General features: G+C 28.5%; 1 protein-coding gene across 1 annotated transcript in view; it reads left to right on the top strand.

The window, feature by feature from the left end:
* Positions 1 to 8,148: 8,148 nt before the first annotated feature.
* LOC107446782 (32 kDa beta-galactoside-binding lectin) overlaps positions 8,149 to 16,704 on the top strand; it is a 49,439-nt gene continuing 40,883 nt past the window's right edge. The window contains exon 1 of the mRNA XM_087166263.1: positions 8,149 to 8,438. Coding sequence (XP_087022389.1) covers positions 8,373 to 8,438 — 66 coding nt within the window. The 5' untranslated portion in view covers positions 8,149 to 8,372. The remainder of the gene's footprint in view (positions 8,439 to 16,704) is intronic.

Below are 16,704 nucleotides of genomic sequence, written 5' to 3' on the forward strand. Positions count from 1 at the left end.
ATACATAAATCGATGAATGCAAAAACTGTATTGTTATATGAATCAAACCACGAACCATTTTGTTGTTTTCCTAATTTTAATGTCTGTTTGGTAAGCAAAAATATTAAATTACAGTGGTGAGCTCATCAAATTTGTTATAACAATTCACTTTTAATTTTAAATGTTATTTCAAAAAATGATTACTTAGAAAAATGATTTATGTTCACTAATCGATCATAATAGTATCATAAGGGAGGGAAATATTTGGACATGGGAAATGACAGAATGAAAGTTCTTTTTAGTACATATATTTTTAGTTGAATAATTTCAACTGTTTTATGCCAAGAAACAGCAATTATTGATTGAACAGCAACCAATGATTGCCACTAAAAATGTCACATGCCAAATCTAGCTGAGGTGGCTCAACATATAGCACTTTTAAAAACGGAAACTGAAATAACCAGTGAGCATCAGCTGCGGCAATCTCATACTATTAAGCTAGGCAGAAGTGAGTAGTCTTTGTCGATAGATCTTTATTTTAGAATTTTGTCGAAAGTGCTTTTTTTTCACGAATTTATATATTACGAATTTGTTTGATGATTCTTGATTTATATCACGAATTATACTATAGCACATTTCTAATAGGTTTAACGTATTACATGTCATTTATTTGAATTCAAATTTATTTTAATGACTTAGTATTTACTAAAAAGATGGAATTTTTTTAAAAAGAAAGTTTTTATATGGATTTGAATGATTGTTTTCAATTCTTAGAATTTTGCGCATTTGCAATGTACCTAAGTTAGTAGCGAGCGAAGCGAGCTTGGTTTGTGAAGCACACCATATAAGATTGCGTAGCAATTTTCGGGGGTTGGCGAGCATTAGTGAGCAGGGGGCGCAGACCACTAGTTTTATCTTAATAGTATGGGGCCAAGCCCCATTAACGGGTATTAGTATGGGGCCAAGCCCCATATTATTAAAATAGAATTTTAAAATTAAATAAGGAAGCTGTTTATCGAAATAATAATGGCCCCAAGAGCATGTTTATTGTTTACATTTAAAATAGAGATTTAAAAACCACAAGTTTTAATCTTCTATTGCTGGAACCCAATTTTAAGACTTGTTTATTGAATGACATAAATATTTCATTCTTCACATTAAACACTTTCACAACAATTACTTATCTTCTTTGGTTCGTATAATCTTACCCGCTAATGAACTTAATATTGTATATCTAATTATGATGGAGGATTCATTTGCATTTTAAGTCATCATGCAAATAAAGCTAGTCAAATAAAAAAAAATCTCTGATTAAAAAAACATCTTGTCGTTAAGGAAACATAAAAATCCTCCTTTACTTTGGTTTTCTCTTACAATAGTCATTATATATATAGTACCAGCTTTAGGTATCCGGCTAGTTTCCACAACTTTTGTTTAAAAATACTAACATAAAATTTAAAAAAACTTGTTTATTTGTTTTATAATGTGTAAATTCTTATAAAACTAGCTATAAAAATTATTTTAATTTAATTTTTTTTAAATGGCCATTTTTAGGTAAAAATAAGGCATTTTTTTACATACAAGCTTAAAAATGTAAAACAATTTCTATCCTCCAAAACCAAAAATCCTTTGAGGATCTTATTTATAAGGTTAACTATGTTTACTATGTTTTGAAGTATTATCTTAAAAGCAAGTGTCATATAGATACTACTGAGTTAAAAAAAATTAATCTCTACTTTTTTCTCTTAGTTCTGTAGTTCAAAACATGTGTGCTATATTCATAAACACCTCTGAATTAATGTTCTTTTTTTTTTTCTTACTGAACATTATTCTTCGCCTTAGAAGATGCCGGAATTGTTACTCATTTCACGTTACTCAGTGGGCACCTGTGAACCAAAGTCACGGAGGCGAGCAACATTACCCACGTCACATTGCCACAAACCCGTTTATAGGGTGGGCCACATTCACACATCACACACACCAGAGGACAACACAAGAGAGAGAAACATCCATGCCCAGAGCGGGATTCGAACCCCCAGTCAGGTGCGCTAACCGCTCGGCCATCTGGCCGACTCTGAATTATTGTAACAATAATTTTAAAAACAACTTAAGATATCGTGTTTTATGTGGTGTGAAATATGAAAAAAAATCTGATTTGGAGATAAAAGCTTTTTAAGACTTAAAATCACTAGTCTATCCAGTGTTAGCACCCTTCACGAAAAATGCTATAACTTTGTAAATAAAAGGAGTAAAAACAAAAGTAAAATATTTTTGGAAAGCTTAAATTGCAGAAATTTTAAATATATAATAAACTCAATTTCAAAAATTTTGTCTGAAATAATGTTTTAGGACTAGTCAGATACCTTAATAAAATACAATAGCTTGCCAGTTTGGACTAACCAATAAATAAAAAAGCATAATCATGGTTTTTAAGAGTTTTGCGTTGAATTATTTATGTATATTTGTTACACTAAAATTCCTAAATAATATATTTATTATTCCATTAAAGTTCCGTAAGAAACATCATCTTAACTGCAGAAAATATAACAAAAATTCAGTCAAATATAAAAGTTTTTTTGGAAAAGTATTTAGGATATTTATAGTTTATCATAACAAAGTCTGACAACTAAAAGCAATTTCTGATTGATAGCATAATTAACTTTTATCGATAAGAACTGTTTACTAGCCGCCTTAGCAACCAGCTTGATCACTCACAAAAACTTATAGTCATTTCCAGACCCCTATTGTGCTTGATATAGCAATAAGATAAATGGACTTATTCATAACTGTAGAGAAAACAAAATACATGTTATACTCAAGAAACAGAGTCCCAGACTCTTATCTTGAAATAGATTCTTATAGATTTGAAGCAGTAAGGAGTTTCACTTACTTAGGATTAATTATTGTTATTGATAACAGAATGACCCCTGAAATGAAAAAAAAACGACTCTATCTGGCAAATAGGGCTATCCATGGATTGAGAAGATTTATTAAATCTGGATTTCTTTCTAGAAAAACATTCTTAATTTACAAAACTCTTGTCAAGCTGTTCTTGACATATGCTTCTGAAGCTTGGACAATGACAAAACAGGAGGAAAATTGTATCGCGACATTTGAGAGAAAGATTTTGCGGAGTATACATTGTGGTGTAAATAAAAACAATAACTGGAGAAGGAGATTTAACTTTGAGCTGGGGAAAAGATTTATAAACAACCTGATATTATTAAATGCATAGAAATAAATAGAATGAATTGGATGGCCCATGTGATTCAAATGAATGATTACAACACAATAAAAAAGATATGGCTTTTTAGACCCATTGGAACAAGAATGCGGAGAGGGTGGTTGTTGAGATGGGCTGATTTAGTGGATTCTGATTTTCTTGCAATTAATGAAAAGAATTTGAAATCAATGGTAAATGGGAAGTTAACATGGAGAAATCCTCAGAGGAAGGCATTGGCCCACATTGGGATGTCTGGTCAACTATAATGATGATAAGGGTTGCACGTTCTAATAGCCAATCTCCAGAATTACTTACGTATTTCATTTCAGATCACTTTGTGTACTCTTTCTCCCATAACCATATTTTTTATCCCAGTTTTCATCAATTAATTTCTATTATCTTTTATTTTAAATATGTAAGATAATACCTTTCCAGCTCAATATCGCTTACCCAAACTAGGAACAATTTGAGGAGTCCTTTTCAGATTACCTCATCATCAGAGCTCATTTCATTTTCCCGATACACTGGGAGACGAATAATCGATGAAAAGAGCAAAATAGTAATGATTTACATTGAACATTAAAGTTTCCATTTCATGTTACATAAATATTTGTAACATGAAATTAGTTATATACAGCCGACCCAATTTTTTGGGTCGGCTGTATATAACTAACTACTACTAATGTTCAATTCCGTAGCCTTGTAATTTTGTGCCCAATCCAGAAAACAGGAGAACTCTTGGATCAAGTATTGGGTGAAATTTGCCTTCGTGGAGGACATTTTGAGGGAACTAACCCACATTTGCGTTACATGGTAAGGAAAACCACTAAGAACTCCAAGGGTTAGCTTAACCGCAAGTGAACTCTAACCCATTATCCGTTTATCACTGAGGATATTTTACGCCAGCATTGTGGTCGGTGCGAGCCGTGTGCGGAATTTGAATCGACTAGGGATTCGAACCCGCCTCATTGAAAGGTGATCTCTCTTCCCCTGAGCCACCACGCCTCAAATAACGGTTATTGTCGGGATTTACTCGTTTCCCAAAAAATATTTACGCTTGCAAATTTATGAATTTTTCTCAAAATTTCGGAGAGGGTCGACAGTTTTAACCCCCCCAGACACAGCGAGAAAATAAATATTTACACTAAAAATTAAAAAACACATGTTTGCTTTATATCGAGAGGAAAACCACCCACGGTTAACCTGACGGCAAGGGAACTTTAACCCATGATCCTACTCGACTGAGAATATTTTACGTCAGCAATGTGGTAGGTACAAGCCGGATGCGCTATTCGTATCGACCAACCATCGCTGGGATTCGAACTCGGGTTCACCTCAATAGAAGGCGAACGCTCTATCCCCTAAGTCACCACGGATCAATCTAAATCGTAAATTTCGAAAAAAATAGCTGTAGTAAATTTGAGCAAAGGATTTTAAAAATGAATTATCATACAACTGACAGTAAAAAACCACCTAGTTTAAAATTTTAATGAATCTTTACGCAGCAAGTTCTGACCGAAACATAAATGAATTGGTTGATTTGGTACAGCAACAATTATTTCACTAAATGAAATAAAATTAATGAGGTTTTTGAATGACAATGTAGTATGTGTTTACTATATTAATGGAATGTATTTTGAAAAGCTATCTTATTTAGTTGAAGAGTTTTAAAAATGATAACATTTTTCAAATAAAAAATAAACAAACAAAGGGTATCAAATAAAGTATTTTAAACTGTACAGATCATCACATTTTTCAAACAATAAAAACTGAAAATATCGGACATTTAATTACCTCAATTTTATTTCATCGCTTACCACAAAAAATTGTTTGTCTAGCCAACAGAAAAATCTTCATGAAAAGAGAGCTAGTCGTTAAATCCAGCTGCATTATAAATTAGCCACACTGAAATAATAAACCGCAATTTAACTGGCACATTGATCGAAAAAGGTTCGCCATCTCTGGTCTTAGATACATAACCATAACCGTAATTTATTTCAGTTTATATATATATATATATATATATATATATATATATATATATATATATATATATATATATATATATATATATATATATATATATATATATATATATATATATATATATATATATATATATAAATATATAAAAATTATATATATAAATATATAAAAATTATATATATATATATATATATATATATATATAAATACAAGAAAACACGAAAAAAGTTAAGAAAAACAAAAAACAATAAGTTTCATTTATTGCGCTTAAGCTGCAAGTAAGCAGAACTCATTAGATAAGTTCAAAATGAAGAATAAAGCAAAGAAAAATTATAGACATATGAAAAAAAGGGGGGGGGCGGAATAATAAGTAAACTACTTTACTTATTACTTATTATTTACTTATTTTTTTAAAGTTACTTATTATTCCCCCCCCCCCTTTTTTTTCATATGACTATAACTTTTCTTTGTTTTAAGGTATTTTCTTTTTTTGGTTTAAGGTATTTTTAACAAAGATTTCTACATTTCTTATTATTTGCAGGTAATAACATAAGTTTTCCATTTAGTGGCTTGTAACGTGCAGCACTTATATGATGATTATGCATTTTATGTGGTTCTGACTAGTGGTCACACTACAAGTAATAAAACTACAGAAGTTGGTACTTTTCTTCGCAGTTTGTAGTGTAGAGGGCTACTTTTTTTCGAAAAAAGTAGAGTAGTGAATAGTGCGATACAAAAAAACTGTAGTTAGTAGCGATTCCTGGAAACTACTTTTAAGGTTCAGAAAAGAAGCACACTTCAAGTAAAATGGCTAATTTTTCAAAATTGATGGCTAATTTTTCAAAATTGATGGCTAATTTTTCAAATTTGATGAGTACAATTCTTCGCGGGTCCATCAATACATGCCATGAAAATGACCCTAATACTGCAGCTGAGCTTTAACAGAAATTACAAATTTAAAATCACGTATAATTAATAAATTAGCCATAATGAAAAACAGATAATTAATCACTGTGGTCACACTTTCACATGACAATGCATACTCGTGAAACATTAATGTTATTTCTAAGGAAATTGACGTATTTTAAATGCATGTAATTTCTTTGAGGAAATAAAAGAGCATTAAGCACTTAATAAAATTGCAAGTATTTGGCAATTTTGCATTTCTTAAATTAAATATTCGATGTCAAGAAAGGTGTAAAAAGTTGAAAGTTAAATGAACAAATTCGAAAAAAAGAATTTTTGGAATAACAAACTGGCTCATGAAAACCTGAAGAAATATTAATTATGTCCCTACATTTATTGGAAGCCACTTTCTTATTCAGATCCATTTTGAATCAAAGTGGGAATTAAGTTCTCTAGCAAAAATTGTCTCCTTAAACCAGTGAAGTAGTTACTACAATTTGAACGTAGTTTGTAGTCACTAACTTTTAAAAAAAATTGTTAGGTAGTAGTTAACTACATTTGTAACCAAGTAGTTGTAGCAGTAGTAAACTACTAATATAATGTAGTTTTTCCGACCATTAGTTCTGATGCTCCTCGGAAATCCTAAAATGTGATAACAAACTAACAATTAGATCCTTTTAATAATTCAAGATTCATATCGCTATCAATAACACTTAATGTTGCTATCAATGATTAAATATTGCTATCAATGATAGCACTTATCTTAATTGATTTATGCATTAGTGCTAATGTGTTTAGTTACAGGCTTAAATGCTTTCTGTATGTTTCTAATGGTCCTCATAAATCTTAAAATGTGATAAGAATTATTAAAATCATTATAATATTCATCATTAAGATTCATGTATATAGGACTATATAGGGGAGAGTCGGGTACCCCCGCCAACTTCAGGAGTATTGCGTATATTTCTGTATAATATTGAGTAATAATCAATATTTTTGTATGTTTCTATTGTTTTATCATCTAATTAAATAATGCAAAAAGAATAAACCAAAAAAAGAATAGTTTAACTTAAAAAAATAGAAATTTAAAAAATTTGTCTACTGTATTCAACATATTTTCAAAACTATTGTTTACCATGTTACCAGCAGCATTAATACTTGAAACTTTGAAAATAATCTTTTTTTAATATAACAAATTATATCCGATGGCCCATTGACTTGAAAAAATATTCTATACATATGAAATTGACAGTGGGCACTCCCTTTATGTATATACGTCATGTATATAGGGCTATACATGTATATTGGGTATATATTCATATATATAAGCTATATAAGGCTTTGATACATGCATAAATTTTAACTATAAAGTTATTATAATTTACTTAAAAATTATTGTTTAAAATATTTCCCTAAAAACTAAAATGCTTTTTTGATGTCCTGATTATCCTGTGTTTTAAAAGTGAGGATTTTGAGTAAAAATTTGCATTTTTTCCTACATATATATATATATATATATATATATATATATATATATATATATATATATATATATATATATATATATATATATATATATATATATATATATATATATATATATATATATATATATATATATATATATATATATATATATATATATATATATATATATATATATATATATATATATATATTAATTATTATTATTATTATTCATATATAAGGAATTCATTGAATGTTTTTAAATGTTGCCATATTGTTTTACTTCTAAATTCGTGCAGATGAAAATTTATTTGTTTGTACCAAATATTTCTTTTTTTTTAATCTCATATTATAGTTATTTACCTTATGTGTCATATGCGAAAGGTATATTTAGCATGTTTGTTTAACATAATAATAAGTGAACCCGAGCAAGTGTAACAATGAAGGAAACTGTTTAATTTAACGATGTGTGACACGTTTGAATCACGACTCAAATTAATTAGCAGAAGCAAACAAAGATTTGAAATCTCGATAAAAAAAAAGAACATCTTTCATTCCTCTGCTCGGAAAAATCGTTCCTCACTGCTGCATTTTGCTGTAAAAACAGGGATGCATGGTTTTAGAGAATAGCGTTCTCAGGAGATTCCCCCCGGCGAAAGTTAGAACTTTTTTTAGTATGCTTGGCATTCATCACTGTTTGTAACAGACAGAGATTGTATTGTGAGGGCGCCACACCATACACTCCCCAGGTCGTTGCACCCCCCAAGAAAAAATTGCAGGGGCGCCTTAGAGTGGCGAGCTCATTACCAACATGAGCATCGTGACCAAAATACTGCAAAAAGCTGAGTCCGAGCCTGGACTGCATTATCGGAATCCTGTAAGTACGAAATCTTTATTAACTTGAGTTATATCTATGGATGTTATTTAAAAAACTATCGCATTAACTCCAATATTTATACAAGCTCAGACAAATCAACAATGTTCTAATTAATTAAATATATTACACAAATATTTTTTTTAGTTTCATTTAATTAAGTTGCAATCGTAAAAGATTACAAGCGCCGGTTCAGTGTCGACAATTTTAAAGGGTTTTTTTTAAGCCTATGTTGACAATGCAGAACATTAATCACATTCACATTAACTCGAATATTTATACACATTCAAACATATCAACAATGTTGTAATTAATTAAAACTATTGCATAGATATTTTCCTTGAGTTTCATTTAATTAAGTTGTAATTGTAAAGGATTACAAGCGCCGGTTCAGTCTCGGCAATTTTAAAGTTTTTTTTTAAGCCTATGTTGACAATGCAGAACATTAATCGCATTCACATTAACTCTAATATTTATACACGTTCAAACATATCAACAATGTTGTAATTAATTAAAACTATTGCATAAATATTTTCCTTGAGTTTCATTTAATTAAGTTGTAATTGTAAAGGATTACAAGCGCCGGTTCAGTCTCGACAATTTTAAAGTTTTTTTTAAGCCTATGTTGACAATGCAGAACATTAATCGCATTCACATTAACTCGAATATTTATAAACGTTCAAACATATCAACAATGTTGTAATTAATTAAAACTATTGCATAAATATTTTCCTTGAGTTTCATTTAATTAAGTTGTAATTGTAAAGGATTACAAGCGCCGGTTCAGTCTCGACAATTTTAAAGTTTTTTTTAAGCCTATGTTGACAATGCAGAACATTAATCGCATTCACATTAACTCGAATATTTATACACGTTCAAACATATCAACAATGTTGTAATTAATTAAAACTATTGCATAAATATTTTCCTTGAGTTTCATTTAATTAAGTTGTAATTGTAAAGGATTACAAGCGCCGGTTCAGTCTCGACAATTTTAAAGTTTTTTTTTAAGCCTATGTTGACAATGCAGAACATTAATCGCATTCACATTAACTCGAATATTTATACACGTTCAAACATATCAACAATGTTGTAATTAATTAAAACTATTGCATAAATATTTTCTTTGAGTTTCATTTAATTAAGTTGTAATTGTAAAGGATTACAAGCGCCGGTTCAGTGTCGACAATTTTAGAGTTTTTTTTTCAGCCTATGTTGACAATGCAGAACATTAATCACATTCACATTAACTCTAATATTTATACACGTTCTGATATATCAACAATGTTCTAATTAGTTAAAGCCATTGCATAACTAATTTCTCTGACTTTCAATTAATTAAGCTGTAATAGTAAAGGATTACAAGCGCCGGTTCAGTGTCGACAATTTTAAAGTTTTTTTTTTAGACTATGTTGACAATGCAGAACATTAATCGCATTCACATTAACTCGAATATTTATACACGTTCAAACATATCAACAATGTTGTAATTAATTAAAACTATTGCATAAATATTTTCGTTGAGTTTCATTTAATTAAGTTGTAATAGTAAAGGATTACAAGAGCCGATTCAGTGTCGACAATTTAAAGGTATTTTTTAAGCCTATGTTGACAATGCAGAACATTAATCACATTAACTCTAATATTTATACACGTTCTGATATATCAACAATGTTGTAATTAATTAAAACTATTGCACAAATAGTTTCTTTGAGTTTCCTTCAATTAAGTTGTAATTGTAAAATATTATAATCGCAGGTTCATTGTCGATAATTTTAAACTTTTTTTAGCCTATGGTTAGCATTAATCACATTCACATTAACTCCCATATTTACAGTACCGCTCAAAAGTATCAGTACACCTAGAAACTTATAAAAAAATGGCAAAATTCAAAGTGTCATAACTTCTTTAAAAAGGATCAAAAATGCTTCTGCTTTAGCTCATTTTGAAGCTTAAAATCTCTACTTTTATGTACTTTAATTGTTTTTAATTAATATATTTTGCAACTATGTACAATTGCACTCTAAACAATCATAGAAAATTGTATTAATTTTTTGTGAAGTTTGACGCGATGTACGGACACAAAGGGGTTAGATATTGTTAATTTTTATTATACCATTGAAAAATTTGGACATTTAGCTTTCATTTAAAAAAAAAAATTCCAAAAAAACCTGTTTTTTGACAAAGTTATTGTCAAATAAAAAAAAAGGTTTTTTTTCAGAATTTAATGATTTTTCAGCAATTATAATGAATTTTAGTGTAATTATAATATGATATGAAAATTTTTTAATTAAAATAAATTAAAATTTTGTATTTCTCGATAATATTATTTCATAATTTATTATAACAATTTTAACTTTTTTTTTTGGAAAATATAATAATGAAATAAGAATCAACGTTTACAATTTAATATTTTGAAATTTATTGTTTCGTATTTTTCTCAGAAAAAATTTGAAAACAAAAATGTAATAATGAAAAAATATTTTACATCATATTTTGCTTTCTTCAAAATATCCTCCCCGCGCTTTTATAACTGCAGCACACACTCGAGGCATCCGATTAATCAGCTTTTTTAATGTTATCTTGTCTATTTTTCGCCACTGCTCTTGAAGGACTTTCCACATATGATTTATGCTGGTTAATGGATCGAAGACCGAAGGTAGGAGGACGAACCTAAATAGTTCCTGTGCGGAATTCATTATAATTGCTGAAAAATCATTAAATTCTGAAAAAAAAAACCTTTTTTTTTATTTGACAATAACTTCGTCAAAAAACATGTTTTTTTGGAATTTTTTTTTAAATGAAAGCTAAAAGTCCAAATTTTTCAATGGTATAATAAAAATTAACAATATCTAACCCCTTTGTGCCCGTATATCGCGTCAAACTTCACAAAGAATTAATACAATTTTCTATGATTGCTTAGAGTGTAATTGTACATAGTTGCAAAATATATTAATTAAAAACAATTAAAATACATAAAAGTAGAGATTTTAAGCTTCAAAATGAGCGAAAGCAGAAGCATTTTTGATCATTTTTATAGAAGTTATGACACTTTGAATTTTGCGATTTTTTTATAAGTTTCTAGGTGTACTGATACTTTTGAGCGGTACTGTATACACGTTCAGACACATCAACATGAGTCTCATTTAAATCTTTGAGTCTCATTTAATTAAGTTTTAATTGTAAGTTATTATAAGAACTGGTTCAGTGTCGACAATTTTAAAGATTTATTGACTTGTGTTAGCAATGCTGTTAGGAAAATTTCCTACTTTAAAATTGTTAGCACTTTGAGAACATATACAATATTTTTTACTTCATATTGAAGTATCTTTCAATCTTTCCGTACTTTTGAATATATAAAATTGTAGCATAATAAGTTAAATAAAGTGTTCCAAATGCTACATCAGCACCAAAATTTGAAAAAAGATTATTAACTCAAGTTGCCAATGATTGAATGATTGAAAAATTTCATATCGTGAAATCGTGAATTTGCAAACATAAAATTTTAAACGTATAGTTATGAGATTATAACAGCACTACATAAGCGGGATTAATTGAGCTATGCTAACAGTACGGCTTGGGAAATTTTATATGGTGAAATTATTAAAATATTTGCAAACATATAAAATCTCTACTTAATTTATTTAAAATTTAAATAAGCAATAGCGTGTAATGTACGGAGCTTAAATTATAATTTTTTTACCAAAAAGATTTCAAAAACTATCTACAAACAAGTTTCATTTAACTATAAAGTTTTGAGATGAACTAGGAACCTCCTCACTTTGCTCGCTGCGCTCACCAACCCACATATTTGATTCTCATTCATCATTGTTTATTTCTTCTTAAACCTCAATAGTTTCGACAAGAGCAATGAACATTTTGGTTTCAAAATATGCAATTATTTTAGCTTTATGTAAGAACATTTTGTTAATCACAATGAAATGGACGATTATCTAAATTTAAAAAGTAATAATCTGTTCCTGGTAAAATATTAACCTAAGAATTGTGAGATTCAATAAGAAGAAATAAATGAGAAGTAATTTCAATCGTTGAAGAACTTATAACAATTATAATGAGAAATTGTTTTTATCTCTATTTATTATTTTTTCACTTTCTAAAATTTCACTATGAACTAGAGGGCTGCGCCCATTGCTCGCTAACGCTCGCCAACCCTCAAAAATTGCTACGCAATCTTATATGGTTTGCTTAGCAAACCGAGCTCGCTTCGCTCGCTACTAACTTCGGTATATTACAAATGCACAAAATTCTAAGAATTCAAAACAATCATTCAAATCCATATAAAAACTTCTTTTTTAAAAAAAATTACATCTTTTTAGTAAATACTAAGTCATTAAAATAAATTTGAATTCAAATAAATGACATGTAATTCGTTAAACCTATTAGAAATGTGCTATAGTATAATTCGTGATATAAATCAAGAATCGTCAAATAAATTCGTAATATATGAATTCGTGAAAAAAAGCGCTTTCGACAAAATACTAAAATAGAGATCTATCGACAAAGACTACTCACTTCTGCCTAGCTTAATAGTATGAGATTGCCGCAGCTGATGCTGTCTGGTTATTTCAGTTTCCGTTTTTAAAAGCGCTATATGTTGCGCCCCTTCCGCTAGATTTGGCATGTGACAGTCTTAGCGGCAATCACTGGTCGATTTTCTAGCGTTGCCATTCGGGAAGTTGTTACGAGGCTTTTTTTTGTCACCGTGTAAGAGATATAGTAACGTAAACAAAACAAAGCAAACGTTGCGACTATCGGAAAAGAAATACAGCCAAAATGCGGGAGCCACATAAGAGAATTATATATATTAGATGTTAAAACTTATATCTGACAACATGTAATCTCTCTCTCTATTTTGCTACTTTTGATGGACATCTACTCAAGAACGAGTTTCTAAAATAAAGATCTCGTGAGGAATAAATATACTTTCTAAAACAATGAATAAACTGTCGATATTTCAATAATCAATCACAGTATCCAAAAATGACCAAAATATCGAGAGAAAAAATTATTGCTTATAATAAAACTTAAAATTATTTCAAATGCAGTGAAAAAAAATCATCTCTCTATCTACTTTTTTTAAAAAGTTATGAATGATTTTAGATTGTCCTAATACGGAAACTTGCTCATCAGACAGACTTTAAAGTGCTTTTTCTCATAGATGATAAATTTGTGTTTTAATCTTAATTAAATCCCTAAGGAATTTTGTCTATTTAAGATAAAGCTTTGAAGTAAACTTTTTTATCTTAAGTATAATACACCTGCTTAAACTGTGCGTGGAATAAGCATTTTATGAGGTATTACGATTTTTACAGCGTGTAATATATACCTAACAGGAATTTTTAACCTTTTTTTCTACTTTTTTACAAAATAATCTATAAAAAATATTATAATTGGTATATCAACAAAAGAATGCATAAAATTGTTAAGATGAATATTGCACTAAGAAAATTTTTTTTTGAAAATAGGTTAAAATAAAAGAGCCTTTGAAATTTTGAATTTTTTTAAAAAAATTAAGCAGTTTAATTACTTTTTGAAGATAAATTATTGATTATAAGTTAAATGAGCATGTAAAGCATCCACAAAATGAATGATTATACCTTTATTTAAAAAAATTGTTGCAAGGGTACTGTGACCCCAGCAAAAAAGCTGAAAAAATCCCCAAAAAGCACTTAAACTTAAAAAAACTTTCAAACAAATGGAAATTTCGAAAGCAAAAATCTTGTTAAAATTATAATACAAAATCACTCTTTAGTTGCATTATAAGAAAAAGTAGATCAACCAATATCTGACTCTAGTATAAAATATATTAAGATTTTTTATTTCATCGCTCTCTATATTAGCTCTCTATATTTCCATCGCTCTCTATATGTTTTCTATAGTTAAACAAACTTTCGAATTTTTTGGCTTTTTATTTTTTACGCACGAAAATTTAACTAAAAAAAAAATTAAGAAAAAAGATCACGAAAAAGGCTCCTAAATTTCAATAACTTTCAAACTAATTAGAATTTCAAAAACACTTCTCTTTATGGTTCATAAGCAAATATAGCCCGTTCAGTTAGTCAAATATCTACAGTTGCATTCCTGCGGCCTGTAGAGGATAGTAATTTTTACAACAAGTTTTACAGTTAATAATTCTCGAACAAATTCAATTTTTTTTATTGTATCGAAGATTTAGTACACTTTTCTACACGCATTAGTAATTTCAACGTTTTACAGTTTTTGCGCTACAAAAAAAATTTTGATGCTAAATTAAATACCCAAAACAATGGCGATGGACCTTACGATTTTTTAATATCGAGCGATTTTTTAATAGTTAAATGTAAACAAAATTAAAAGTTCATCCCTTAAATTTTTCTACTAAATAAAAAAACGCGAGTTTTTAAAGTTTTTCTCATATTCGAGCACATTTTAAATAACGGAATTGCAAAATTTTAAATTTATTCAGCATAAAATTTCTGGCATATTTGTTTTTTATAAAGCACTCATTTGATATAAAATTATTCTGGCTTGAGTTTGCACAAACAAAAAATGCCATTTTAACGCTGTAAAACTCCTTAAACCTTAATAATAATATGATTATTATTTTTTTATCCATTTTTAGAATTTCACGAAAAAATATTCTTAATTATTATATTACACCTAGTTAAGTTGTTAAATATAATATTTAAGAAATATGAGTTAATATTTTTTTAAATTTAAACTCAATTATTTAAAATTATTGAATTAGCACACTATTAATTTACTACAGTGTTACTACTAATTTAAGAAGACCAGATTTATAAACCATGATTTGATGTGAAGTCAGACCTCGAAAAATTTGCGATTTGAGGAAATTAATATATATTTATGGAAAACATTAATTTATGTGCAACAAAGTGTTTTTTAAAAAAAATTATAAATAATATCAGGTGTAGAACTCACTTCATCAAACTTGTTTTTATTAGTAAGCAGTTTTAAAATGTCATATAATGTTCTACATTTGAACGCATGTAAAATTAATAGTTATTGATATTTATTTATTTTTTTGCTGAAATTATTTTAAGAGAAGCATGGCGTTCTCACCTGGTAGGTTTAACCAGGGCTAAAGAGAATAGAAGGGCTAGTTCATTCCGCTCTTAGAGCTGAAGCTACGATTTCCCTCCTCATGACGTGACGTTGCACACAGATCTCAGAGATCGCAAGCAAAGATATTATGAAAACTCTGTATCCTTCTCTCTGTAAAAATAAGTTCGACTTTTTCTTGATATTAACTTTCAAACTTTATGCAATTAAAATATTATTTCCTTTCAAAAACATAGTTTTAAAAAATTTTCTTGGCCAAAATATTAAATTAAATACCATTTTAAACTAATAAAAATATTTTACCAGTCGTAAATGGCGCTATAAATACTGTATTTTAAAATTTTCAGTTTTAACTTTTATTATTAAAAGAATTTAATGAATATATCGACACTGTTTTAGCTACATATTGTTCGATAATAATAATTTGTAAAGTTAGGTTAAATGTAGAATCTTGATTTCAAAATATGCTGTTAATGTTTATACTTAATCATTAGGAAACAACAAAATAATAATTTAGGTTCATGAAAATATTATAAATTTTACAATTGTTTATAGATATTTAAATTTAAAGGAATATAATTATATTAAAAAAATAATTATAATTAAAAAAATAATATTTGGAATAACTACATTAAAAACTACGAAACTAGGAGAATTTTAACTATTAATTATCTATACTTTTCATTTAAGTTTTTATTTTCTTTGACTTATTCATTTTTTAATTTTTTCGTCTGCCTTTTTTTTCGAAGTAGCTGGGCAGTTTCAATTTATATGGCGAATTCTTATAAAAGTTCTGAAGTGCAAAATAAGCGTATTGTAGTTTTATTCACTGAGGGATATCGTCCCTCTAATTCACTTATAAATTCTTTGATGACACTTTGATTTTCTGTCCCATGCACACTTTGAAAAATGTTCTCAATTTCCTTACACACTTCTATCCATGCTGCTGACGTAATAGTCCTCCCTTAGTTAAGAGAGCACTTGGTAAAGTTACAGCAATTTTAAAATCATTCTAATGGGAAATCCAAGCAAACGATTTCTCATGTTATCTTCATAATCTTGTTTTAAGAAATGCTTACTGCATATTCGTTCATATTTAATATTAACTGTGTCATTTCGTTTGCAACGTTGAAGCCATTCTTTACATAGTTGTTCAGTTACTTTAGGAAACACATGGAAAATTATA

This window comes from Parasteatoda tepidariorum, chromosome 6 (genome assembly GCF_982258835.1).
Source record: "Parasteatoda tepidariorum strain Cologne lab strain chromosome 6, Ptep-v5.0, whole genome shotgun sequence".
In the NCBI taxonomy this organism is placed as follows: domain Eukaryota; kingdom Metazoa; phylum Arthropoda; class Arachnida; order Araneae; family Theridiidae; genus Parasteatoda; species Parasteatoda tepidariorum.